The sequence below is a fragment of the Cyrtonyx montezumae genome, unplaced genomic scaffold, assembly GCF_038088225.1.
Source record: "Cyrtonyx montezumae isolate F1298 unplaced genomic scaffold, pur_monq_1.0 scaffold_17, whole genome shotgun sequence".
In the NCBI taxonomy this organism is placed as follows: domain Eukaryota; kingdom Metazoa; phylum Chordata; class Aves; order Galliformes; family Odontophoridae; genus Cyrtonyx; species Cyrtonyx montezumae.
Window position 1 is genome coordinate 22010059 of NW_027071903.1, and position 26417 is coordinate 22036475.

The window sequence follows — 26417 nt, forward strand, 5'->3', positions numbered from 1 at the left end:
GGGCGTGCTTAAGTGCTCTGATGAGCTGGGATCTCAGCCAAGTCTGCATTTTTATATTCTTTAAGCATCACAGATAAGGAAAGAAAACACTCAGGTAATCCAGTTTGACCCTGGCAATTTTCAATACCATTCCTTACATCTTTCCAACAGATGTCTTAACCTACCTGTCAGTAGCTTCCATTTCCCTCATGATGGGAAGTGTATGTTGGAAATGTTTTCTGCCCAGCATGCTTGTGGTTTTGGTGGTTTTTACTGTTGCTTTTTTATACTGCCTGTTGTAAGCATTCTGTACGTGCTGTTATTTTATATGTGATGTAGCAGAATTTGTTACTAGGATAATATTTCTGCCAAAAACACTATCTAATTTTAATTCTATGAGGAGATGATGAAACTATAACCAACCAAAAAGAAAAGTCTTTGAAGAATCAAAATAAATAAAATTAGTATAATAAATCTGCTTAAAACCCCAGAGTTTTTACATTTTCAAGAATTTCTCAGACAAACTTGGTAAAAATACTGTTGCTGTCTCCAAACTGGCAAAATATGAAAATAATATGTTGTTTCCTTTGTAATGCTCATTAATTTCACAGCTCCATAAGGTACAGTGACTTACTACTGTTTTGTGCTCTGAGATGCCAATAGCGTATACATACAAACTGGTCTCTAAATTTGTCTTTGGAAGATCACTGACACAACCAGCAGTCACCTGGAAATCAAGACAAAAATGTCATGCTCAAAGATCTAAATGGGACAAATTCAACAACAACAACAAAAAGAGCGATTTCACATTCTTCAAAACAATTAGAAGAGAACACAGGCTTTCCCAAACTCAGCCAGAGCTTTTGGGATGGGAAGGAAATAATTTCAGGACTGAGATGTTTTAAGTAACCACCATCTTTTTTTCTTGTTTTTGCTGACAAGTTCTGCAAGGAGATAGAATTCTGGTCCTTCCTTGATGTGGTAGTATCTATATTCAAACTTGTACCAAGCATTCCAGTTTTATTTGTCTTCATGCATACAAAATATTTTAATAAAATGAATCTAAATTAACTGCCAGCAGAGGTTAGTTAAACTGATTTAAACATTATGTGGGTAAGTGTGTTTCAGAGTTAAAGCAACCCTGATTTAATTTAGCCTGATTTACTTAGCCTGAAGTGAATGAAGGTAAACCAAATTAAAGCCACTGTAATTTTGAATGATAGTATTGATGCAGGTATCTAATGAAATTTTGCTAACCAACATTAAAATCACATTTTAATTATTTGCTTCAGTTTGCTATCTGTGAAACAAGATATCAGTGTGATACAGTATGAATGTTTTTTGCTTGCTGAAAAAGGTACAGATTTATAAAACCAAGTTTTAGGCCTGAAAAGATGTATGTATGACATCATCAGAAGAGCTACCACATAAAATGCATCACTTATCTGCTGAAAAATTTAATGATGCACAATTGTAAACAAACGGGGTCAGAGGTGCAGTAAAAGGAGGATTTTTTTGAATTCTCTTTTTTATTATTATTTCATTCAATGAATTATCACTACAGGAAAAAGGATCATTTTTTGAGTTATTGAAAGACTTGATCTTAATGAAAAGCTTATGTGACATTTTAGATTAGTAGATGCAGATGATTTTGTTGAGGTTTTTCCAATTTTTAGTGGAAATTATCTGAATTTAATGAAGAACCAAACCATTACTGGATTTATATGATGTGACCTAATGCAGAATGTGTCTAACTGTGGTATATACTGGTACTTTTGAAGCTCGAAACTGAAGTGCTTCCTAGGAAAACAAATAGCTCCATTTTAAGTGAGTGTTTATATATATCAGGTCTTTAAATAGGCTTTTATTTATATATATTGTATATACATTTTTAATACTGAATTACGAGGAATGCTCTGTTTTGCAATGGTTGATATTGCTAGCAATTGAATGAGTCTTGCCTGGAAGTATAGGAGGCTGCAGTGCAGGCTGAGAAAAGAAGGAAGAGACTTCTTTCAATTGAGATTATTTACAAGTGAAACACTTTTTCTAAATTACAACAAGAAAATGAGGGGTAGGAGTATTCTCCAGAAGGTATATCTGCAAACAACTGTTCAGCAGCATAACATGCCATTTGATTTTCCTTCTCAATATACTAATTTTTCACAATCATTTCCTTATAAAGGAATCACAAATCCACAGTACAGGAATGGTTTTTTTAATTGCCGTTTCCATTCAGTGTTGCTTTTTCCTCACACATGAGATTGATGTACATCAAGAAAATAAGGTAGCAGCTTGACACGTTGAGAGAGCTAAAAGAAAATTTCTCGAAAAAAAACCTCTTGGGCAACACAAAATATTTGCAATCTAGGGATTTCAGACAGATACTGGAATGGCTGTTTTTATGTGTTGGTCTAATAAAGCTAGATGTAAAGGTTAACAGCTTAGTAACGAGGGTGATGAGTAAAGTCCCACTAAGAAGTAAATGCAGTCCTTCATTCCTGTCCCTGTCCCGCCTTCATCTTTGGAAAGAAACAACTTGTGAAATATGAGTAAATCTTAAAGTCTTACCCAAGTCACTCCATAATTAAGTGTATGCAAAGACATTTTGCTGAATGAGGCTTAATATTTTAGGACTACAAAGTTCCACTATTTCCTCCTCTTTTTAACATTACTTTTTCCTCATCTTTCTGCATGTTCCATTTCCATAACTGCCTTCTGTGACTTCCCTGCTTTCAGAGGAAATGCTGTATGACCTGTTGTGCAGATGCTATTGCTTAGAGCGTGAGGCTTTCATTCTGCTTTGTTCTGAAGTGTGTTTCTCCAGCTCTCTATTTATATAACTGATACCAGACTAATAACTGTATTTTTTTTATCAGTCCCTCAGTTTAGGTCTTACACATTACTATACAGCATCAAGATGCTTACTTACTGTTGTCATTTCCCCACATTTTAACAGTTCGGTTTCAGGCTGAAACAGAGCAGACCTTTCTTTCAAACCTTGATAGCTTTAATTCAGTTTCTCATCTCTCTATCCTCTTTTGAGACACAGTAACTGTAAAATTGCCATGTCAGTTCCAGGACCTTGCGAACCTGAAGACCTCATTGATGGAATCATCTTTGCAGCCAATTACCTGGGCTCTACACAGCTGCTCTCTGAGCGCAACCCTTCCAAAAACATAAGAATGATGCAGGCTCAAGAGGCAGTGAGCCGTGTTAAGGTAGGGGATTTTTATGGTTTGTAGAATACTCTCTAATACTTTGACAGCTGATCTCCAAACACGACAAGATCTGCAGCCTCAAACCTATTCTGAAGTGCATTTATGTGAGTACAGACCTAGTACGATACATACCATGATTTTCCAGTGCTTGTTATGAAGAAACATACAGCCTCTCCTAGGAACAAAATATAAATTACTCCACAGTCTTATCCAAAATCATTTGAAAGCTGTGTGAAGAATTTATGTTATTAAAGACAAATTACACATTTTAATTAGGAACTGTTCCAATGACAAATGGATGTTTTTTGACTGTGTATTCCATTGTGTCATTAATTCCTTAATTAAAGATAGTGAAAACGACTCTCAATATATTGAATTATTTTGGATTTTCAAACCTTTGAATTTCTATTTAGCCTTTTTTGATGTCTCAAGCAATAACAACCCTAATCTGCCAGGTACACTTGATTACTTTGGATAGTCACTGAAGTGAGCTTAAGTTATGTTTTGTATAACAATAATATGTTGGACGTATGACTAATATTGCTAGAATCTTAACAGAAAAACTTGAGTTTATAATAGTGCATGTACTGTCATTTTAGACTGCTGTATATTTAGCAGGATAAATGTTAAGAGCAGCTGTTAACAGACAACACTCTTTGGTATTTTTTTTTTGGTAATCAGTCAACAGCATGCATAATGCCATTAAATCCAACTTTGCTCCAGAACAGCATAAGATATAGACAGATCTTTCTCTCTCGCACATCCTTCTCCCACTGGCCCCAGATCTTTAATTTTGAACAGTCTGGATTCATAGTCAAAAGATTTCCCTGACTTCACACACTGTCTTTTCTCTTTTTTTGTGTGTACATCTGTCTGCATTCTTTTTTTATGCTACTCTTCAGAGGATGCAAAAGGCGGCTAAAATCAAGAAAAAAGCGGTGTGTAAACTGTTTTTCTTGAATTCTAATGTTTACTTACATTTTTGTTGTATTTGTTCCTCACAGAGCATTGTGTCTTTCATTATGGGTCCTCATAAAGTTGTCATTTTGATTTATTCTTTGTTAAGTAATAGAATACTTGATGGAATAAAATTAACTCACTTTCTTCATTGTTCATTGTTGCTAGAGTGCCTGTCTGCTGCTGCTCTTCTTCTGTTTAATACTTCTGATTTGGTTAGTCCAGACGTACAGCCCGTGTTTTCCAGAAACTTTTTAAATGTAATCCTTTTTTGTATTTTGCCAACCAAAGCAATTAGATCTGTTTTCTATGCCTGTGACTTATGTTATTTATTAAAGTACTGTCGGTATTTAAAAAACAAGTACATTAACCAAGTAGCAGCTGTAGCAATTCAAGAGACATATCACCTAGTTAAAATTAAGCATTAGTTAACTAACTGTATTTATCAAAAATATCACTGAAATTAATCTTTCTCTTGGTAATAATCATGGATAAAAAGCACCTACTGCCAAAGTAGATTTGTGCTGCTTTGTTATTTTCCTGGAGTTAATTTAATTTGACATAATATGAATGAATTATAGGCACAGCTAAGCCTTTTTAACTATAGAAAAGGATAGCAAATACATCACTCTTCCTTACACCATCTCATCAAAGAACCACAGTTGTAACCTGGAGACTGATGCCTACATTTAGCAAAAGGTAATAAAAGTCTGTGGCCTTTTTATTCTGAGATGGGTGCTGGTAAATGTTGATTGCAAGGGTGCAGTGTGGATAAACAGCTTGGAGGAATAAATAGGTTTGTGCTGGGACTCAGGGTGTTAGGTGAGCTCTCCATGATGCCGCTCTGAGAGGTAGAAGCTCCTTTGCCACTTCCTTTCCTATTGTGTCCCCTGCGTGGAGCCAGGCCTCACACTTAAGAAAAAACACATGGCATTATACTGCATCCCCACTTGCTCTGTAACCTTGTTTTCTTATGATATATAATTCCCCTAAAAAGTAGTGCTTAAAATTTGAGGTCCCCAGTGCACCTACCTAAAGGCTTTCTGTGCAGTAAGAGATGTTAGTTCAGCTCTCAGTTCTGTATTTTCTAGGAAAGAAAAAAAAAACGACCACCAAAAAATCTAAAAAAATTACAAACCACAGTATTAAGCACCATCTTGAACTTTTGTTTGTGAGCTCATGGAAGATGACAAGGGCTAAGCAGCTGATGGAAGTCACTTTCTCAGTTCTCCTGCTTTCTCAGTTCCAGTGCCTCAAGAACTGACATGCCTCAGTAAGACAGTGGGGAAGGATCAGCCACACTGATTCTCCTGTTCTGGCTATAAATAGAGAATTATAGGACATGAGCAGTCAATCCCAGGGACTCTGAAAATTCACTCTTAACCACAAGAGTATGCTTCACTCTCTCTATGCAGTCAATGCGTCCTTTGCATGTACATAGAAACACCTCTGAATAGCTGTCTTGGTAGTGGTTTAACAGTGTGATTGGCTCACATCACATTTCGCTTGAAGCGATCAGTGAATTTGTCATTCTGAAGAGGAAATTAAGATTCCCATTGTAACAAAGCATCTGTCTTGTAGACCTCAGAAGGAGATTCCCAGGCCTTGACTGAGGTGGACCTGTTCATCTCCACACAGAGAATCAAAGTTTTAAATGCAGACACACAGGTAAGTTATGGATTAAACATCTCTGTGAATAGTGTTGATTGTTTCAGAGCCCTCTTTCGTTAGTCTGCACTCCTATTATTATTACTAATGGGAGCCTACTAAGTTTGGATAAATTTGCTGTTGTGAGAAAGAGCACTGTTGAATCTTAGAAATATTGTTGTGACACTTGGCAATGACTGACTTTGCTTATTTGATGTGTGAGAAAATCGGTTTGAGATCTATAATTCAATTTGGAAAAGATTTAAAATTCATTCAGAATGTGTGTCCCCTGTGTCTCTGAAAGTTCCAGTACCTGTACTTAGGACTAACAAGAAAGTCATTCACTGCTTTTCCAGGACATTCATATCTTGCCATTTTTGACATTTGGCCTACAACTCTTTGATAAATCACACCTGCACTTCCATCTTCTTTGACTATGGTAGGCTACTGATTATTCATTATTCATATTAAATCAACATCTAAAGGCTGCAGCAATGATCAGCCTCATCTAGGAATTATGTATGTATTCAACAAGAGGCAATCTTTGTGAGGATACTCTTCTTAAGGAATGGACAATTATTGATATATACTCTAACGTGCTCCAATACTAACTATAATCATCTCACAAGATCTCTTAGACTGTAACAGTGCTTACAGAAATATATTTAAGTTTTCATTCTTATGAGAAGCTCAGAGAAGGAAAATTTTGCTAATGTTTTTGCTCCAGTTTTTATTAAAAGTCTCCACTGTACACAGCTAATAACAGGTGAAAATGATAAGATCTCCAGTTACAATAAAGAAAGTAATTGGGGCAATTTTGAGATCATTTCAATTATATCTTTCCAGAACTGGTGAAGATAATTTTTAGGGTTTTTTTTTTGTTTTCTTTTAAGTAGTAGAACACACCAAGAATCGTAGAAAAGTTTAACTGTCAGAAAGATGTCAAAACAAATCACCCATTACGAGAAAAGCAAGAGTCAGCACAGATTTTTCAGAAATAAATCATGTCACATCAATATGGTTACTGAACTTTTAGTTCAGTGTATAAGATCAGTTCAGAAATACCATGAATAAGGAAAGGATCTTCAGTAGAGAAATGTTGCATTCTACATGTGGGATTTTGTGTTGTTTTTGATTACTGTATTATTTGTTTTACTAGCAAGACAAACACCTACTTCTTCTGAAATTTAAGATAGAGTTAGCATCTGTTAATCTGTTAATTGTAGTAGCTCCAGAAAACTCTTCTTTTTTTCTTTTATTATAAGCAGATGTCCTTAACGTGCCATTAGAATGCCCAAGGCATGGCACCAGATGCAGAATACAATAACATATCCAACTTGGCACAAGTATTTACAGTCTGCCACCCATAATCAGTCCCAGTACTACACTTCATCTATAATGACCAGTACAACTATAAGTTATGTCAGCATTTTTTTGAACTCATGCATTATCCAAGAGTATATCGCCAAACTTTGACTACTTTTTGCATTTGTGTAAAATAAAATGCAAGTGTAAAGATGACTAAACACAATTATTGATATATTATCAGCTACATTTTGTTAGTAGTAAAAGAGGTGAGTTTTCTCAGTTAAGCAGATGTGAGTCTTAATGTAATTCACCCTATCCCTTCCATCTTCAGATACTTTACCCTGAAGTATTTAAATCTGTTCAACTGGAAGAAAAAAAGCAATAGTGGGGATTATTATAAATACAAACTGTCCAGATATGCTTGAGGTTTTTTTCTTTTCTTTTTATACAATGAATCTTTCAGGATGCTGTAAGGAACTTTTTAATTCTGCTGTTAGCATGCTTTGCTTCTTTGGCCTGGTAATATTTATCAGAGCTCATGAAGTTTCTCGACTAGTGTAATTGTCATAGATCTATTTCAGCTGGTGTGGCAGCTGGCAGAAGCAGCCTGTTATTTCATGGCTTTATCAATTATATAAAACCTATATCTGCAGCGTGCCATCCATGTTTTAATCCATCTGTAGCCTTGCACAGCTCACATGAGGTAGCAGCCAATTAAAAATGCAGCGTTCTCAGTTAAGTAATGTGCAGTAGGGCTGAATATGATGACTAACACCAATAAGGTTATACTGCCCTGTCAAAATAAGACCAGCTCTGATGGCACTAAAATGGTCCCTCTGCCATGTTTTAGTTCCCTGTGCATTTAGTTACTGAATATATTTAGCCCAAGGTGACCTGCTTAGACAAGGCAGAAGCATTCCTAGGTTTGGCCACATACCTGCTTTGTACAAGAGCAGCTCTTTCCTGACTGCCATGGCTTTACATGCACAAAAACAGCAGAAATATCATAGCAGACATTCCCCTCTGCTTTCTTGTTCAGTGGAAAGAAGCTGGGAGTGAAGCAACTGGGAAAGCTAGAAGAGAAGATGACACACAGGTGACAACTGTGTACACACTGAGTCCCTGCTAGACAATTGGTTATATAAAATCTTCTGACTTCAGAGACTGATTCACAATTCTCAATGTTCTGAGTTTCAAGGACAGCAAGAGGGGATTCTAGGAGAGTTCCATGGAAAGAAAGGGAGATTCTGACAAAAGGAAAGGTGGACAGGAGGAGACAGAAAGGAGTTTTGAAAAAGAGAAAAACACAAAATTTTTAAGGACAAATAGAAAAGATAGTAAGAATTGAATGGATGGTACTAAAAAACAGATGATAAGAATTGAATGGAAAGGATAAGTGAAAAAAGAAAGCAGATGGGCAGGGCAGAGATGGAGGGATTGTGGGAAAGTTTAAAAATGAAAAAGAAAAAATGAGATACAGGGAATGGCAAATAGATTGGGATGGAATATGGAACGAAAGCAAGTAAAGACTGATACACGTGTTTACAGTCATTATATTATATTTACCTTATTCCAAAATATAATTGCATCAGATAACAAAAAGATGGGTGGGAATGGGAGAATTACTGCTTTCAGTCCTGCAAAGGGAAAGTAAAAACAAAACCTTTGAGTAACTTCTGCATGATGATAAAGACAAAGACTTTCTTGGCTGGTGAGATAAATGCATTCATCTTCCAAGGTCCATTCACTCTTGTGAATATTGCACGTATGATTACACCCTTACAGAATCCTTATTGCAGACTGCTGAACAGCAATTATCTCTGCAGAGCTCCCAACATCCTGCTGAGAGATGTCCATTATAAAACATTTTTCCATACTGACAGAAGTGTTATAAATCGTAATGAGCCCCTGCAAACCTTAGAGAGAACCCCCACCCATCCCTTAACCATCACCTCTTTTCATACTGGAGATATAAGCATAGAACATTTTCTTTCAAGACTGAGAAGAATCATTAAAATCACTTTATGGGTAATGATTCTCTTCAATAAGGTAGGTGGTTCAAAGAAACAATCAGCATCTTTCTCTGTCAAGATAAATCACACTGAAATTCTTAATTACTTGTCAACTTGACACTCTTCTTCTGTTAGGCCTTAGAGATTGGTTCTACTAATGGCAAGGTAAAACCTAGCTATTTATATAAACGATGCTGCTGCTTACATAAAACAATGAAAATTGTGTATTGTCTCATATCTCAATATGGTTTGTTTTTTTAAGGAAGATCAGATATCAGGAGAAACCCTGCTACTGCTGACACACCAACGAGGGTACCTCAGTCATCTAATGTGACTGAACTATGTAAAAACTGGTCTCGTGCTGCCCAGTGGGAAATTCAGATATACACTGAGAGTCACTAGCAATAAAATAAAATACATTGAATAAAATTAAAAATAAATCTTCCTTGAAAACAGGGAAGTAGCCTGCACACAATAAGAATGCACAACAGAGGGATTATTTAAAAAAGAAGAAAACAACACAACAACAAAAACACACAAACAACAACCACCCTGAAAAACACAATACCCACGAGAAAACTCACAAACCTGTAGCTTTTTAATCCTTTTTCTTCGAATGAGAAATGTCTGTACATAAATATCTAAGCAGCTGCCAATAGCAGTAGAGACAAACTCAGTCTCAGCCAAGAACCAAAGATATTTTGGGCAACAACAACAAAAAAAAAACCAACCAAAAATATGACACAAAACTAATAGAAATCATAAAGTAAAGCAAAACAAAACGATCCCATATTAATTACTGCATTCCAATTCAGGTAAAATTTGGTGCATGATAGTAGTTGTTCACTGAGGGACAAACAACCTTAGCTGGTTTGACCAATACAACTATTGTTTTTATGTGCTTCCAGTTTGAGCAATAAATAGGAAGGTTACTCTAAAAGTAATGCCTCCTCTTTGTTTCTCCGGAAACCACAACAGATACAAAGAGCGCAACACTATTTGCTAGAACAAATCTCAGCTTCACAACACTCTTTAACAGAACCACCACCATTACCTATGCACTTTTGGCAGCGATGGAACAGTATTTATAAAGAAAGTGTACTTTTGCTGTATAAGAAAACATTATCTTATGTATTACTATTGTTATGGGGCATAATATAAACAAAATCATAATTAAAAAATAATATTTACACATTATTGATATTGAAAAATGTAAATACAAAAAAATAAATATCAAGTAATTATAACATTTTCTCACATGGATATGACTGCTGAAACTAGTTCTGTCATTGTGAAATGCATTTGCTTCATTTAGCAGTATGAACACAAGTGAAATGTTATTTTCCAACAGCATGAAATTGTTTAGGAAACATTAGTATAGATCTTTGTTACTGAAAACATCAGTATAGATCTTTGTTACTGCTTTACCATGTTGCATCTGCTCAGGCAACACTTTCACCAAAGCTCATTTCTTGAACATGAATATGTCTTCAGAGTTCATGCCCGTGAACTGCACAGGTATTGCCAGGTTGCCCGCAGTAAGCACGGCTGTAGTTCTTATTCTTAAGCAGCAGGTCATCCAAGAGAGAAGATACAGCACTTGTAGAATAACACCAGGCATGGAAAATGTTTCTCTCTTTGCTTTATGTAGGAAACAATGATGGATCACGCACTACGCACAATCTCTTATATTGCTGACATTGGTAACATTGTGGTTTTAATGGCACGCCGCCGCATGCCAAGATCAGCTTCTCAAGACTGTATTGAAACAACACCTGGTGCCCAGGAAGGAAAGAAGCAGTATAAAATGATCTGCCACGTCTTTGAATCGGAGGATGTAAGTAAACTGAATTAAACTCTATTAAAAAAATGTGTGTCACCAGGAGAATGAAATTACATCTAATTTTTTGAATGAGTTTTTGTTGTAATTTTTTTTTTCTGATTGAAGCTATAGCTGATCTGGGGAAAAACTGTCCATATTCTTATGTTTTTTGTCTCCACAAAGTTATCTCAGTCCAGAAATATCTACTTTGTCTTATAGAATGATAATCAGCTGATCTCTTCAGTAATAATTATCACGTTGCACAGTTTGTGAGCTAAGCAATCATTTTCTTTATTTAAAGCAATTAAGCCTGTGAAGGAGAAATGGTGCTGCCAGGAGGTTAGAGCTCTAGGCTGAGACTGTTCTCAGACCTACACCTGAGCTCTGGAACTGCTCTGCTGCAGTCATCTGTTCATGCTACTGAACTACATTATCTCTAAGCTGCACACAGTACTGAAGGCTTTCAAAAATATTCATACAAATTTGGAAATACAGATATTTGCAAATACAAATATTTCAATTTCATTGAATATCACATTTCAGCCAGAACTGTCTGCTACTAGCAATAATAGAATATGACATTCAGGCATTTTGGTTTTGAAAATGGGGAAAGTAATGGGCTTTCCACATTTTCAAAATGTGGAAATAAAATAAAGCAATTTTATTTTAATAAATTTATTTTCCAAATAAAGGAAAATAAAGCAATTGCACTGGAGTTAGTAAGTCGATAAGCACTGGTGATACACTAATAATGGAATGAGACAGAAACAGTCTTGATGTCTTCTGCACAACTACAAAGATTGTGATACTGATTAATTATTCTTACAAGAGTTGAGAAGATGTCTTAAAATGTGAGCGAACAGGAAGTGTCTGGCTGTAGGCTAATTAAATCCTGTTTTCCAGTCATGCAGATTGGTGCTTCTGTGTATTCACCACAATTGAAGTAATTTAGCATCAAAGAAAGCACTGTTTGCCTGATATGTAGACTCTGAAAAGACACAGCTTTATGTTGTTGTCCAGAAAACCCTGTGCACTGTAATATACTTGGTACTGGCCTACTGCCTAAGAAATTGTGCTGCATTTCCAGAAGAGTTTCACAGCTTTGATGATGAGTATTTTCAGGGAGTTCAGTTTCAGGGATATTCTTCAGATCACTGGGAGTAGCATTATTCATATTCTCTAATGACAGATTACAGTTCCTGAAAACTACAAATACATAAACCCCTACTTGGCAATCTTCTGTGAGCTTGAAGTGGAAAAAAAAATCAAAACCAACTGAATCCCTTTTACTTTCCTCTATCTGATTCTCTGTGTTCTAGTGCCACCAAGTGGAACCAGAAAGTAATTTATTTCTTACAGTTAATAGTTCCTTACCTAGGTTAATATTGCAGTAAGGTAAACGTGCAAAGTGATCACTATCATTATCATCAATTTCTGTCAATTTCTTTCTAACGCATATCTATTTCTAACACGTCTAAGGATCTGTAACTGTAATGTCTGATTAACTATACACACAGTACAGCCCACCTTAATGGGAAGTCATATTACATATTCTAGTAATTCATACCCAAATAAGTGCTAAAAAATAATAAAGATACAGGGGATTTGGGGTAATTAGCATGAGAAAGCTATAGTCGTGGCTCTGACTACAGCACTGAAAGCATTTCTAACACTACTAGTCAAAAGGTGGTAACAGGAGTAGCTATTGTAGATATCCAGTGGTCAGGTAGAGCTATGGATATATATATATATAGGTAGGTTTGCTGGGAATATGAGATGTCATACCAGTAATGGAAGAGCTGATGTTCTTATTGAAGCAGTGTTTTCAGTCACATAAAACCAAAGTGGAAAAGCATCAGGTGACACTATAAAAAAATCATCAGTGTGTATGTGTCCGTGAAGTCATGTGAAAGCTCAGCAGCAGCTCTCATCACTCTTGCAAATCCACTGTGGAGAGAAGTACACCCTGTGACAGTCTATTCTGAAAACTGTTCCATGTTGGTACAAGGCCATGTTCTCCAGTGCTCACTGGCACAAGGACACAGATAACATGTGGCTGCTTGCTACTATAACAAGCTGATGAAAGGAGTTCAGCAGGTTTCTTTAAAATGGAGTTTGCAATTTGATTTTGGATATAAGGGATTTTTTTCTGTACCAGTGACTTCATAGCAACTTCGCAGGACTATTTATGTTGACTTTGTCTTAAATCCAGAATCTTGTTTCTTATTGTTTCAGACCTTTTTCTCAGCTCCTTTTTATTTTATGTTATAGGCACAGCTGATAGCCCAGTCTATTGGTCAGGCTTTCAGCGTGGCTTACCAGGAGTTTTTAAGAGCCAATGGAATTAATCCAGAGGATCTCAGTCAGAAAGAGTACAGTGATATCATCAATACCCAGGAGATGTACAATGATGATCTCATACACTTTTCCAATTCAGAAAACTGCAAAGAGGTAAACTAGTTTTGGAATTTCAGACTGACCTGTCTTTTTCAGAGGAATGTGGTTCTCCTGGAAACTTCTTTGTCAATTTAAGGATGACGTGACATCTCAAGATGCATTGTTTCATCAGAACTGTGCTACTAAAGTCACTTTTGTGAAATTAAAGAACATTTTTTCCAGGTTCTTTCTCTGTGCTTTCACCATTTGCAGTGCACCATGTAAGGTATTTTTATGTTTTACCAGTGTATTGGCAGAGAGAGATGGCAATCCATTTTCATGCCCACTCTAAGATATTTCTTACTTAATGGAGAAAAGAACCACATGTCCAGGATGCTGTGGCACTGAGCAGGCTAGTATCTCATCTAGTAGAACATAAGCACAATAAGTGACAAGAAATGGAGTTTCACACTTAAAATGCATGAAAAGGCAAGAATTTCATTACCCCCAAATTACTTAAGTGTAAGTCTTTAACATTAACAAAACATGTCACATTTTACATTTCGCATGCAGGTCACTGTAATACTGAGCATTCCAAACCAGAACATGCTAAGTGTAACTACACCCAAATTCTGCTCTTGTCTGACACTGCTGCATTGCCATGGGGACTTGGTACGTGTTTCAAAGGCAGACTTTCCATGCTGAATGTGCGTTCTTGGGAAGAGAGCATTTTTCACCTGTAGCTGCAGACCCAGAGTTTTGATGTGCTATGTAATATGACTGTAGTCACTAGTTAGCAATAAAGTGTTTTCATATACATTTAAATTTGACAAAATATTTCTCTTGTAGCAAACAAGGGAAAATTCAGTTGGTCAAATCAAATCATTATTTAACTAGGAATCAAAACAGAAAAATACAAGTATATACCATTTCAGAGTGATTATGTTTTTGTAGCACCTTTGTTTCTAACTGGCTTATGAAAGTTTGAGCAGTGATAGAGTAGTGGCATAATGGCTGCTTCCAAGCCTTGACAGATGGTTTCAATGGGCAGCCTTTCTAATTCCTTTAAATTACAGATTCCCTTGCCCTTGTTGGTTTCCAGTTCAGAAAGCTGATTTGACTATAGAAGAGTTATAAACTGTGCATGATACAGACTGTAGATTCAATGTTTTTCACTGGGAAGAAATCAACTCCTATTATTTTGTTAGATAATATATTATCAACTGTTATTCCTCCTTTACGATGCTATGGTTACTGAACAGTTAACATCACCATATTTGAGGTGGTGTCAGTTACATTTAAATCAGCACATCAGGAACCTCTGACTAACATGCTGGGCAGAAGTACATCCAATAGCACTAAGTAATAAGCAAGGAATCCTTGCCTGAAGATGAGGATTAACAGGTTTGAGGGTAAAAGTGAGATCAAGAGCTGACCTGCGCACTGATGGCAGAGGCGGAGCTGGACTCAGACTCGTGCTCAAGGTGCTGCCTTAGCCACAAAACCCTGAAGCCTCCCCTAACTACAAGATCCCAAGGACACTGGCACTCATGCATTTGGTGTTCAGTTTTCCCCTCTTCTGTAGTTAACCAATGTGTTAGGTTCTTTTGTTTGTCATAAGGACATTCCTTATCACTTGGAGCTACCCCTGAAAAGGAACAAGGATGCTACACACAGTTCTAACAGCCTTTTTGGAGTCATGCTACATTGCAGTGGCAAAAAGATGGAATTATCTTTGCAATTTTTAGGTGTCAGTCAGGAACAACTGACATGCCAGTGCCCAAATGTGGACAAAACAAAGGAAAAAGCTTTTTTTCTATATATGTATATTTTTTTTCATTTTAAATTCTCTTTTTAATTGCAGCTCCAGCTAGAAAAACAGAAGGGAGAAATTCTTGGAGTAGTGATTGTGGAATCTGGATGGGGATCCATTCTTCCCACTGTTATCCTGGCAAACATGATGAATGGAGGCCCTGCAGCCCGCTCAGGAAAACTAAGCATTGGAGACCAGATTATGTCCATTAATGGGACCAGTTTAGTTGGTCTACCACTTGCGACATGCCAAGGGATCATAAAGGTACCCTAAGATTGCCTCTATATGCTGTAGATTTTGAACTAGCAATTCTGTAGATGTCTAGCAGATATGACTGTACATATCACTGTGAGAAATAAGGAACCTGTCACTAACAGAATGTAGGGTGATAACATACAGAAAGTTAGAGCTGGAAAATTTGGCTATACGTCTGTTACTGGACTATAGCAAACCAGGCCATGTCTGGAAAACCTGTTCAGCATTATTATCTTTAAATTTCATGCTTTCCCACAAACTCAAATTAAAAGCTGAACATTAAAATCTACAGTGGTGCTCTTGAGCTCTATGTAGATGAATTCCTAGGAGACTGAATGGGAACCTGGTACATTGCAGGACAGGCCAAGTAAATGTGTGAAGATTCCTCAGATGTGGAATCTCAGGATGCATTATCTTTAAGCACTGAGACTGATATCTGACATCTGTTCAGATACAACTAAGATCAGCAGCAGATAGATTAGCCATACACTGATAAAGGGCAAGCAGTAGTAAGTTTTAGTTTATTGAATTGAATGATTTTATGGTAATTAAAGTTAGAAACAGCTTAGTGTTAGCAAAATAGAGACATGTATTTCTAGGTTAACAACAAACTTCTATTAACTCTAGCTGTTGTCTCCCAAATCAACCACTTTACACACTTGCAAATAGGAAACTTAACGAAAGAGCAAATTAAGTTCTCTTTGAAAAATAGTATCTTTTGGGATATTTTACAGGGTCTCAAGAATCAGACACAAGTCAAACTGAATATAGTCAGCTGCCCTCCTGTCACTACTGTACTCATAAAACGGCCAGACTTGAAATACCAGTTGGGCTTCAGCGTACAGAATGGAATTGTAAGTTTTGTGTTCTGTAGCTATATTTTTCTGAAGAAGAATTTACTGAAATATTGAAAAAATCCTTGTACATGCTCCTCTGTTGGTTTTGAGAACCTCTTCCTTGTTAATGTATAAGCTTGCAGACACTTGCTGGGTCTGCTGCAGTAGTTCATGTTGCATTCATATCGAGCTAGATGTGTATTACATACATATACATGGGCATAAGCCTGACCACTCAAAAGTACTGTCAACTTCAACGATTTGTTAGTTAGTTTTTGGAGGTCAATATCTGTCAGTTGACTCTGCTGCCTTCACAGCTTCTCATCTCTACCTGGAACTTCTATGTGGACCCCAAACAGCTGTGAATTTATTTTGTGTTCTCATTTAATGAATTTGGAGTTTAATTCATATTGATATACACTGATATTCCGAGACTTCCATTTTTATACTCTGATTCCTTAATTAATCAAAACCTTACAGTTAACTCTGGTAACATATTGGAAATGGACAACACCAAGACAAGTGCAATATCTGGATCAGCTAATATGCATATGGGTGTATCATTGGTGTGCCAGTCACAAGGAAAGCAGCTATGCTGAAATAGATGTTTGCAATTCTAACTTTCTAATCTTAGCTCTGATTCTTTTATTTTTTGTTTCAGCACAGTCTCACTAAGACTTTAATTTTTTGGTAGTGGACTGCATCCTGAAAAGCAGACACAGGAACGTAATTGTGACTGCCTCTGGTTAAAGCTAAGCCCCACTCACTTCATGTTTAAAAAAGAAAAAGGAATTGTGGCCTAGGTATCCCTTTCCCTTCTCTGCATGCAGCAGTTTCCCTGTAACAACAGTAAATAGGAGAACAAGTGTGACAGGTAACACTCACCCAGTGCAGCTCAGGGTTCTTTTTCCATAGTTCTTTCCCAAGCTGTTTTCTGGTACAAAGCAAACTTCAGGGCACTGCTAGCTCAGGCAGCCACCCAGTGCTTTTGAGGGCTGACACAGCATTAAGGACTGCCTGCAATGCAAAGCCATCACCTTTTTCTCTTCTTCCACTCTATAAAAATAAAATAAAATCAGGATACCCACTCAGAAAAGTACATTAAAAAGAGGCTGTGGGCTGTAGTTCCCTGTTCTGTCAAACTTGCTGATTGCATTTGGCAGATTTGTTTGTCACCCTTGAGAAGAGTGGCAGGTCTCTATGAAAGATACAGCTCGTGAGCCGTGCTGTGCTTTGGGGTGGCTCATGAGTGGAGTCTCAGCTGTCCCAGCCATCGCTGAGAAGTTCTCGTACTGAAGTTTTACGTGTTCCTACCCAAGATCACTATCATTGCATGGTCACAGCAGACTGGTGTGAATATCATTACTACAAGGCTGGAAGTACTCTGAGGTGATACCTCCCCCCAGGCTGATGTCCTTTAGAATCCTTTAGCACAGGTTTAAAGTATTTGTCATGTTTGGGATTAGTGCTCTGATACTTGAGTAGTCAGAAGTCTGTAAAAACAAAAATACGGAAGAATCATATTTCTGTCCTCCTTTGCAATCCTGTTTTACCTGTATACATGTATGTTTGGTGGGTCTGGACACTGCTGGCAGTGCACTCAGCGTTAGCATTTCCCAAGTGATGGAATAAAAGGATGAATGAGATGGGATCTGATTTTACAAGATTTCAGAGGATGCAGAGAACAGCACATTGTGTGAGGCAGAGATTTATTTCCTAATCGCCATCCTTGAGAAGCCAGGTACATACAGCTGGTGCAATGACAGAAGGGGAAAATACATGTAAGGAACAGTGAGCAGTACTATGGAGCGTTTACCACCTCTTTTGGGACACCTGTCACAGTACTATCAGGGGTTGGGTCAGTGCTGCAGGAAAGAATCTGGCCAATCTAGTTGAGAAGAAACATATGTCCTCGCAGGGTGCTAACAGAGTCTGAGAGACAATCCAGTCATCCAGTTGTCTCATCTGATCATTGCTTATATACCTGGAGCCTCACTCATGCACACCTCAGTTGTGTCCTTTCATAGTGTGTTCTCTCCATCCACTGGACGTTTGTGGTATCACCACTGTGTGGTCACAAATCACTGTTTTGACATCAGTAACGTTTAGATGACATCTGACAGAAAGTTTACCAAATTCAGCATAAAAACCCTTCATGTAAATGAAGAAGAAAGGCTTGTAAAATACATTCAATTTCTGAAGTGTCTGCGTTTGGATAAAAAGCCAATGAACAAAAAGAGTTTAGTATCTTTAGTGAGACTGCTGTGTAGGCTGGATTTTAGCCCTGTAATTTCTTCCTCAGATAAAAATCTCCCTTACTTCAAGTAACAATTGAAAATATGACTCTGCAAAGTATATTTTCCTGGCAGTTTAATACTTAACTTAAAAAAGAAATTTTTCTAAATGCTAACAGTTGCTATAAATTATTATGGGAAACAACATCCTCATCTTCTGTTTAGCTTAGCATTAGCACAGTGAAGAAACAAATAGCTTGCCAGGGCGGGTGGAATTAAATGTCTCCCACTGCGTGCTGTTACCTTATTATGCATGCATCTGGTAATTACTTCTGTTCCTCTTCTGATAACAGTTTTGTGGTGATTCCTTTTCAACCTGCCTATCTCATCCGTGCAGAACATACAGCTATTCTATTTGTGAATTGCCCATAAACAACCTGAACATACAGAAGAACGACGTGAGCAGGGATTTGTTTTTACAGAGTATCAGGAAGATGCAGGGTGTGGATTGCTGCAGGTGACTGCTTTGGTTTGTGTACTTTGTATGGCCGAATTCATGCACAGCCTGAAGCTGTGCTTCAGGGAGCAGCAGAGGAGCCAGCTTTGGAAGTTTGAGCTGGGGAACAACACAACTGCACAAATCTGAGGGTTGCATTCACAGAATTGTTCTTGCATTAATTACTCCAGATATTCTACATGGTTCTTGAAAGCTTCTGCTGCAGCTTCACCAAACATTGATAAAAAAACCCTGACATTTGAACTTGAAAACATTAAGAAAAAACCTAAAATATTGTGCATATATATGAAACAAGTGGCAGCAATGCTGTGTGATGGTGAAGGTAAGGCAACCTATGAGCCATCTTTTGAAAGTTATTGTGCCACATTTCTTGTAAAACTCATATTTAAACACAAGTCATCCTCTCACATCACATCAGTTTCTTGTTTCCCATTATGACAGACAGAGCCACCAGTTGTGGTCGACTGCTAATTTTTACTGCTTCTCAGTCAAGCTCTGGGATGCTCCTCTGAGAAGTATACCTACCCATCTCCAGCCCAGCAAAATTGTACCTAAAAATACAGTAAAACTATGCAAAAGTTGACACAACTGATTGCCAGTTCTTGCTTTCTTCCCTTTGTTTATATTTGTTTAAACTTTCACTGGAAATAACTATATAGGACTTTATGAATAGAGAAATCTAGGAATGAGATGATGAAAGACCTGGTTTAAAAGGTTGTATTTAGGTATCTGCTCAGAGAAATATAATTTGTCTTGTACTGTAGTCAGTATTTTGGTACAGTGGGCAGTTAGAATACAACTGATTGGATTGAAGTTTCACATGATTCACTGCAACTTGCCTAAGACATTACAGAATACCTAACAGCTGAGTGGATTCAGCTAGTTTGGTTCACTTTCATTTTTTTCTCTGTTTATACAGTAAATAGAGTACAAGTGCTTGCTTACAAGACCCAGATCAGTTATGCTTTATTTAATAATAGTTGCCATACTTCATAACTATGTTAGCAAGGTAAACGGTTCTGGCTGAGTAGAATCTCATTTACTTAAGGCATTGCTCATCTTAAACTTGCCAGCCAAATATTTCTCACATACATGGGCTGGAGACTGAGGTCTTAAGGCTGCTTTCAGTCAGTCACTCACAAATACAGGAGCCGCATAAGTCTGTGCTGAAAGTGCCATGCATTTCCTTACATCCGCACTCTGCCTCTAGTGCAGTGTGATCTGTGCAGCTAGTCAGAGCCACTTGAGATCTGTGTCTATTCCTTTTTCTACCTCATTAAATCTAATGCTCACAAAGAGGAAGCTGAATCCTCTCCCTGGAGAGGGATCATGTTCTTGAGTGAGGATAAGAGACCACTTCCTATGTCTGAGGCTGTTAGAAATTCACTGGCATTAAAAGTGCTTTGAGTGCCCCAGAAGAAAAAATTGCTCTGAGTAGATACACAAGCCATTATCTTTTCCTTTATGCCAGAGGGGTTAAAGGTAACATTTCCATTTGCTCTGAAAGCTTTTATTTCAGCTGGTTGTACAGTCTTTGTATTTTATTTTATAAAATGTACGTATAGGGTTTCTCTTGGCACATTCTGCTCTTGTCCTGACACATGACTCCACACAACCCCTAACAGCACTGAACAGATTCGAGCAGTGAGTTCAATGGGAAGCACTGTGTAGAGTCAGGTGAAGATCTGTGTAATACAGCTGATCTTGTTAGCACTATGATTAGAAGGTAGGCAGCCTGTGCAGCAGCACACTGAAATTCAAGATGCCAATTCTGTGAGAGGCCTTGATGGTGCCTCTAACCATCAGAGTCCATCAGAAGCAATTTAAGAGCCACAGTAGGCAATGCTCAGTCACTCATTACAGAGTGGCTGCTGCAAGGTAAGTATCACTGTAGGGTAAAGTTTTCCAGAATGTTCAAGAAGGTGGGTTATGCTTGTTTGTTTTTAATAAATGAAGAACCATATATTTTCCCTCCTCTTATCACACAGCCTGAATTTGAGTAAGGACATCATTTCTCTTAGCACTAAGATTTGCAGAGGACTTCAAAGGAAACCACTAGTCATGCAGAAAAGATACTGCTCAACCACAACGTTTCACCCTCGTTTTATATTAGATTATCCATCTTCCCACATACTGTATTTGTTTCTGAATTAAATTATAAACTCGCTGAGACACAAGCCACATCTTATCATGCTTATATTTAGCTCAGAGCCAACTATCAGATCTCAACAAATAATTGTTAGCATGTGATTATAACCACTGACAGAAACTGCAGAAGCAGCCATCGTCGGGTGCTATTCCTGTACCACTCATTTCTTATCCTCCAAGAACGGGTTTTTCTCAGCAAGCAGTGGGTACATCTCAGCACAGTAAGCTCTGCTCAGTTTCAGAGATTCAAACTATACGTCATCTGCCTTATGTGCTGTGTGAGCTTAGGTCTTGGGAAATCATTTAACAAGAACTTCCATCCAATACACATCTTTCTAGATGGACAGGAAGGCCCCATCATAGCACAGATGCTGCAGAGTTTTTTAATGAAGATCACCATGCTGCACTGAGCTGCATTCCTTCCACCTATACACAAAGCATTTTGTAATCTCAGAATCATTTCAAATAGCAGTGTCTGGTAAGACTACGCCTGATAAACTTAGTCCTAATAGAATTATTTCCTATTATAGGAAGCATAACAGTAAAAAAAACTGTGCATTTCTTTACTGGTACCTGTGGATGACAGCTGAAACAGTGGCCTGATTTGCCTTCTTTGTCCTAAACTCTCTCTAGTCAGCAGCACTATAAAACATGGAGAAAAGCGGTGGCTCAGGAGGGCAGAGTGCCCTTTTCCAGCCTGCAGAGGTACAGAAAACAAGCTGTCATATGTCATTATTCAATTGGTTTGCTGATAACAGCCTGTAATAAGAATAAGAATGTGCACCCTCAAGACCCTGTACCACCTTTCAATACAGAATGCCTATATGGCATCATTCCTTCATTCAGCCTGCATCAGTGTTTCTCCAGGATTAAGGCTTATGGATTAAACTTTGTGCCAGTTTTTACCATGTATATGAAGATTTGCCATTGTAGATTAATTTGTATTCTGTTCTTTACAACTTGTTCAGAAAGAACAATGTGGTAATTTCACAGAGTGCAGACGGTACAGTGAGAAATAGTTTTCATATAATGACCATGTTCATATCCCAACAGTATGTCAAACCACTTTTCCCCTTAAGTCCACTTCTGCTACTTCTCTTAGGTGGCTAGCTGCATCCTTGTACACGTTCACACGCTCCCAGTCCAGAACAATGAAAGTAAAAATTGTAATTCCCATAGATTTTGAAAACTGGTAAATCACCAGTACCTTGTAGCACTGCTTATTGCTTTCTGCTCGTATCTTCTGAAATCCCTGTGCTGTCCCCTCTCAGTATGCTGGATAAATCCTATTAACTGCTATATTTTGATATTTCCAATCTTTAATAACTTTTGCTTTTTCTTGGCAGATTTGCAGCTTGATGCGAGGTGGAATAGCTGAGAGGGGAGGGGTTAGAGTAGGTCATCGGATTATTGAGATCAATGGACAAAGTGTTGTCGCAACTGCTCATGAGAAGATAGTACAAGCATTGTCTAACTCAGTGGGAGAGGTAAGAAAAGTATTGTTTAAATAATCTTTAATTTGTATCAAAGATTTAAAACTGTTGAAAAAATATCAGTTGAGAAAGTCCTTATCACAGTGTTAAAACCATCACCTCAGCAAAGCGGAGTTGAGCACTGTTAACGATTTACAAAACATCTTTGAACAATTAGATGTACATTCAGCATGCTTCCACACTCATTTCAAGAGCTCGTGGCACGATTCTGAACCTCAGCCTACAGTTTGATTTAAACCAGTCAATTAAGGGAAGAAATCCATTAAGCATGTTAGCTATGTCTCTTAACTTCTGACTACAGCATCTGCTGTAAAAATAAATCAGTGTTCAAAGGACTGAGATTAAAATTGATATGTATTTTAATCCACTTTGACGGAACATTCCCGACTTACCTTGGGAGTAAGACATCTCTTTGCAGTACTTTTAGAGAAATTGTCAATGGATGAACAAGATCCTCTGATTTATCACAATCTACTGAATTTAGGGTAGGCTCATACACAACCCCGGCCAGATCTTCCACTACCTCCTGTGCCAAAGATTGGAGGTAACTTCTTTTCCTGTGGAAAATGGTACTTGAAAAAGAATTCAGAGTACATGCAGTACATGCATGTTGGCAGGAACAAGCTATGTAGATTCCAAGAGAACTTCATGCCGTTGTGGTACTCTGCTGCACAAAATCTCACTGAACATGACAGCATTATGAAACCTTTTTGTGGTTCTTATTTCAGTGTTAAGAGACCAAGCAGTGAAGGCAGCATTTGTCTGCTGGGGGTCTATAGTAATTGTCAGTAAAGTATACAGTCCTCAGCCTCATATAGTCTGATAGCTACTTCACAGCTGTTAGCAAGCTTCTGGTACAGCTGATCACCTGACAGCCTGTGATGCTTACCACAGTGCTCTGTAAAAACAAATGCACGAGCGATGCAAGAAAATGGTTCCCTAAACTCTGGATTGGCATTTAAGTAACAAGTTACAGAGATCAAATCCTGTATTCAAACATTCATCGGTCAGGAGGAATAACAACTAAATGACCCTCAAACTGGGGAGCAAAGCAGGAGATCCAAGTTCAGTGCACTTTACAACAGCAGATTAATTTCCAGAAAAGTTTGTGCTGCTTTATTTTTAATGGCTGTAATTGGAGTAGAACTGAACGATAAGAAGTATTTAAGCACCTTCGTAGCTGCATGAGGGTGCTTGCTGTCACTGGAAAAATAACAGGCAGCTTCTCACATCCTGAGAACTTTTAACGAGAAACTTTGGGAACACTCACATCAGTAGGAACAAATGGGAGAGACAAACTGGGCCTTCTGAATTACTTAACGCTAGCATAAAACAACTCTGTTAATTGTTGTGTAAATCAATCAACAGATTCACATGAAGACCATGCCAGCTGCCATGTTCAGGCTTCTAACTGGGCAGGAGACACCCCTATACATCTAGCATGCAGCTCCCTTGCAGGAAAAGAAATAAATGATTCCATCAAAGCTCAACGAATTAATGATTCCATCAAAGCCCCCATAGCTGAAGAGAATTTTGTATTTTGTACAAAAGAAAGGCTGTGAAGCTGCCACGAGGACTCCGAAACAAGGAACAGACAGCTGTCTGTTTTTTCTCTCCTTTTTATTTCTTTGCCAAAAAGTGATGAGAAGGATGGTCAAGGACAATAACCACTGACACAAGATCTTTGTAAATCATTTAAGTATTTTGCAACATCTTCTAAACTCTTTTCTCATAAAACTTAAAACATATTTATTTGTAACCTTTACGTGGAGTGATGTATGTATGTCTGTCCTGTTTGATAACACGGTGAATGTGAAAACTTGATGAATGAGACTACAGGAAACAGCAGAGATAAGCAAGTAGAGAAAACTACGGCTGCCTGAAGCTAAAAAAAAAGAAGAATCCCAGTCCCATAAAGTGGTCCAACACCGATAGCATTGTGTACTTGAAAACTGGTGCTGAATAGATGGTATTTCAGTGGAAAGGAATGTGTGCAGTTAAACCTTTTAGATTCTAATGTAAAGAAAACCACTGTAGTACTTGGTATTGTTATGACAAGTGTAACCTGTTTGGCAAGGTGTGAACATAAACATGTAACAAGTGTTTCATATGCTAAATAAAGAATAATTGCCACAAGATAAAATATTTATTTAGATACATATTTATTTTTAATGCTTGTGATTTTTATGATTTAACTGAGTGATTTCATGGATGACTTATTGCACAGTTTGTGTAATGTATGTGTTGAGCTGTTTTTTCTTCTAATTTTTGCATATTACTTCTTTGTTAATATGAGCTCAAAATGGGAAAGCCATGCTTACCTGTTCTCTGGTTGTTTTTTTTTTATAAAGCATTCTTATTCCTGAGGGCAATGTGTTCTGAATGTACATTGTTTCAACAAATAACGTAGCACCATCAGCAGTACTGGAATGTGTGTAGATTAAAAAAAAAAAAGTAGTAGTAAAGTTGTATTCTTTATGCGATAAATGTTCATTGGTGTAACTTTTTGTCTAGGTTTTATTTTTTTTTGAGGGGGTGGGGGTTGGAGGGGGTGGGTGCAGGGGGGGGAAGCCTTGAGGAAAATACACTGTGACTTAATAAGCCTTACCATGCAGTAACTAAAGAGCTTTAGATGACTGTACTTCAAGGAGTAGTGTGTTGCATGCAACTGACCTTAGGAAAGAATTAACCTACTATCCCTAATAAATCTGAAATAGCAAAGAGAGCTCGCTTATTTTGTTTGTTCCGTAAGTTTACATGGTAAAAAAAAATCAACTATCATTTAATTCTTCAACTAAGTGCAGTTGCAAAGGTCACAGACTGTTTTCAAAGGGGATCCATCTCTTGGATTAACAACGAATGTATCATCATCATCTTTAGAGCAGCTGCTTTCCAATAGCATACCTCGCTGCCACTGGATGTCGCTGCAAGTTCACCTCAGAGCAGAAGCACGGTGCACTTCAAGATGGATCATTCCATACAAATGGAACTACCCATCTTCAGCTGCGGCGCTCTGTGACCTTTTCACAGGATGTCTGCCCAGCTCAGAATGACACAAACGAAAGCAGAATATGATTAAACCTCAAAAGGAAACTGTAACGCTACTGACGAGAACTGCTGCAAAACAAAAAATTAAGCCCTGAAACATCAAAACCCAGGGTGGGTTCTTTATGAGAACCTTTAGTTTAAGGCCTTTCCATCTTCCTCAGAGAGAGCCAGGATGAAGACAATGCACTGGAACACAATGCTGGCAGAGCGCTCTTTATGCTGGTTATCAGATCAGTGTCAGCAATACTTACCGCTTTTTTTCCTAAGATAATTTTAATAACAAAGCACCAGAGCCACGAGGAAATGCTTTAGCCACACAACCATCCGAACTGCTAACTGGAATAACAGTTCTCTTGGCACATGTTCGTGGCTCTGCTGGATAAAAACCCATCTCGTTTCCTATCACCTGATGTTCAGAAGCTTAGAAAACCTCTTTGGAGATGCAGAATTTCAGCACCTTGTCCCCTAATGCACCTTCTGGCCACAGTTCACAGAGTACTCAAAATGTCACTTTTCAGTAGCACGCGCTGCTCCGCTAATAACCTCGTGAGCATTGAGAACAAAGTAAAAATAAACCACTCCACAGCCTTTAGTGTTATTTAAAAGGGCAACACATTGCGGGGCTCAGAGGGAAAGAATAACACAGCTAATAATACAGATCAGCTAGCCTGGCATGAAGGACACAGGAAAAATGAATTAGAAGGAGCACTGAATAGGCACTGAATCACCTTTACAGTTCTATCCAAATCAG

The 26417-nt window shown here is 37.8% G+C and overlaps 1 protein-coding gene across 4 annotated transcripts in view; it reads left to right on the top strand.

Annotated features, from left to right (window-relative positions):
- The window catches only part of APBA2 (amyloid beta precursor protein binding family A member 2), a 289129-nt gene extending 264009 nt beyond the window's left edge, over positions 1–25120 (top strand). For 3 of the 4 annotated variants that reach the window (XM_065733735.1, XM_065733736.1, XM_065733733.1), the window contains 9 exons: positions 3055–3200; positions 4103–4138; positions 5739–5825; positions 10776–10961; positions 13218–13397; positions 15187–15399; positions 16125–16244; positions 22472–22612; positions 23987–25120. In XM_065733735.1, coding sequence (XP_065589807.1) covers positions 3055–3200; positions 4103–4138; positions 5739–5825; positions 10776–10961; positions 13218–13397; positions 15187–15399; positions 16125–16244; positions 22472–22612; positions 23987–24058 — 1181 coding nt within the window. In that variant the 3' untranslated portion in view covers positions 24059–25120. The remainder of the gene's footprint in view (positions 1–3054; positions 3201–4102; positions 4139–5738; positions 5826–10775; positions 10962–13217; positions 13398–15186; positions 15400–16124; positions 16245–22471; positions 22613–23986) is intronic. The other variant, XM_065733737.1, reaches the window with a different exon arrangement.
- Positions 25121–26417: the final 1297 nt, after the last annotated feature.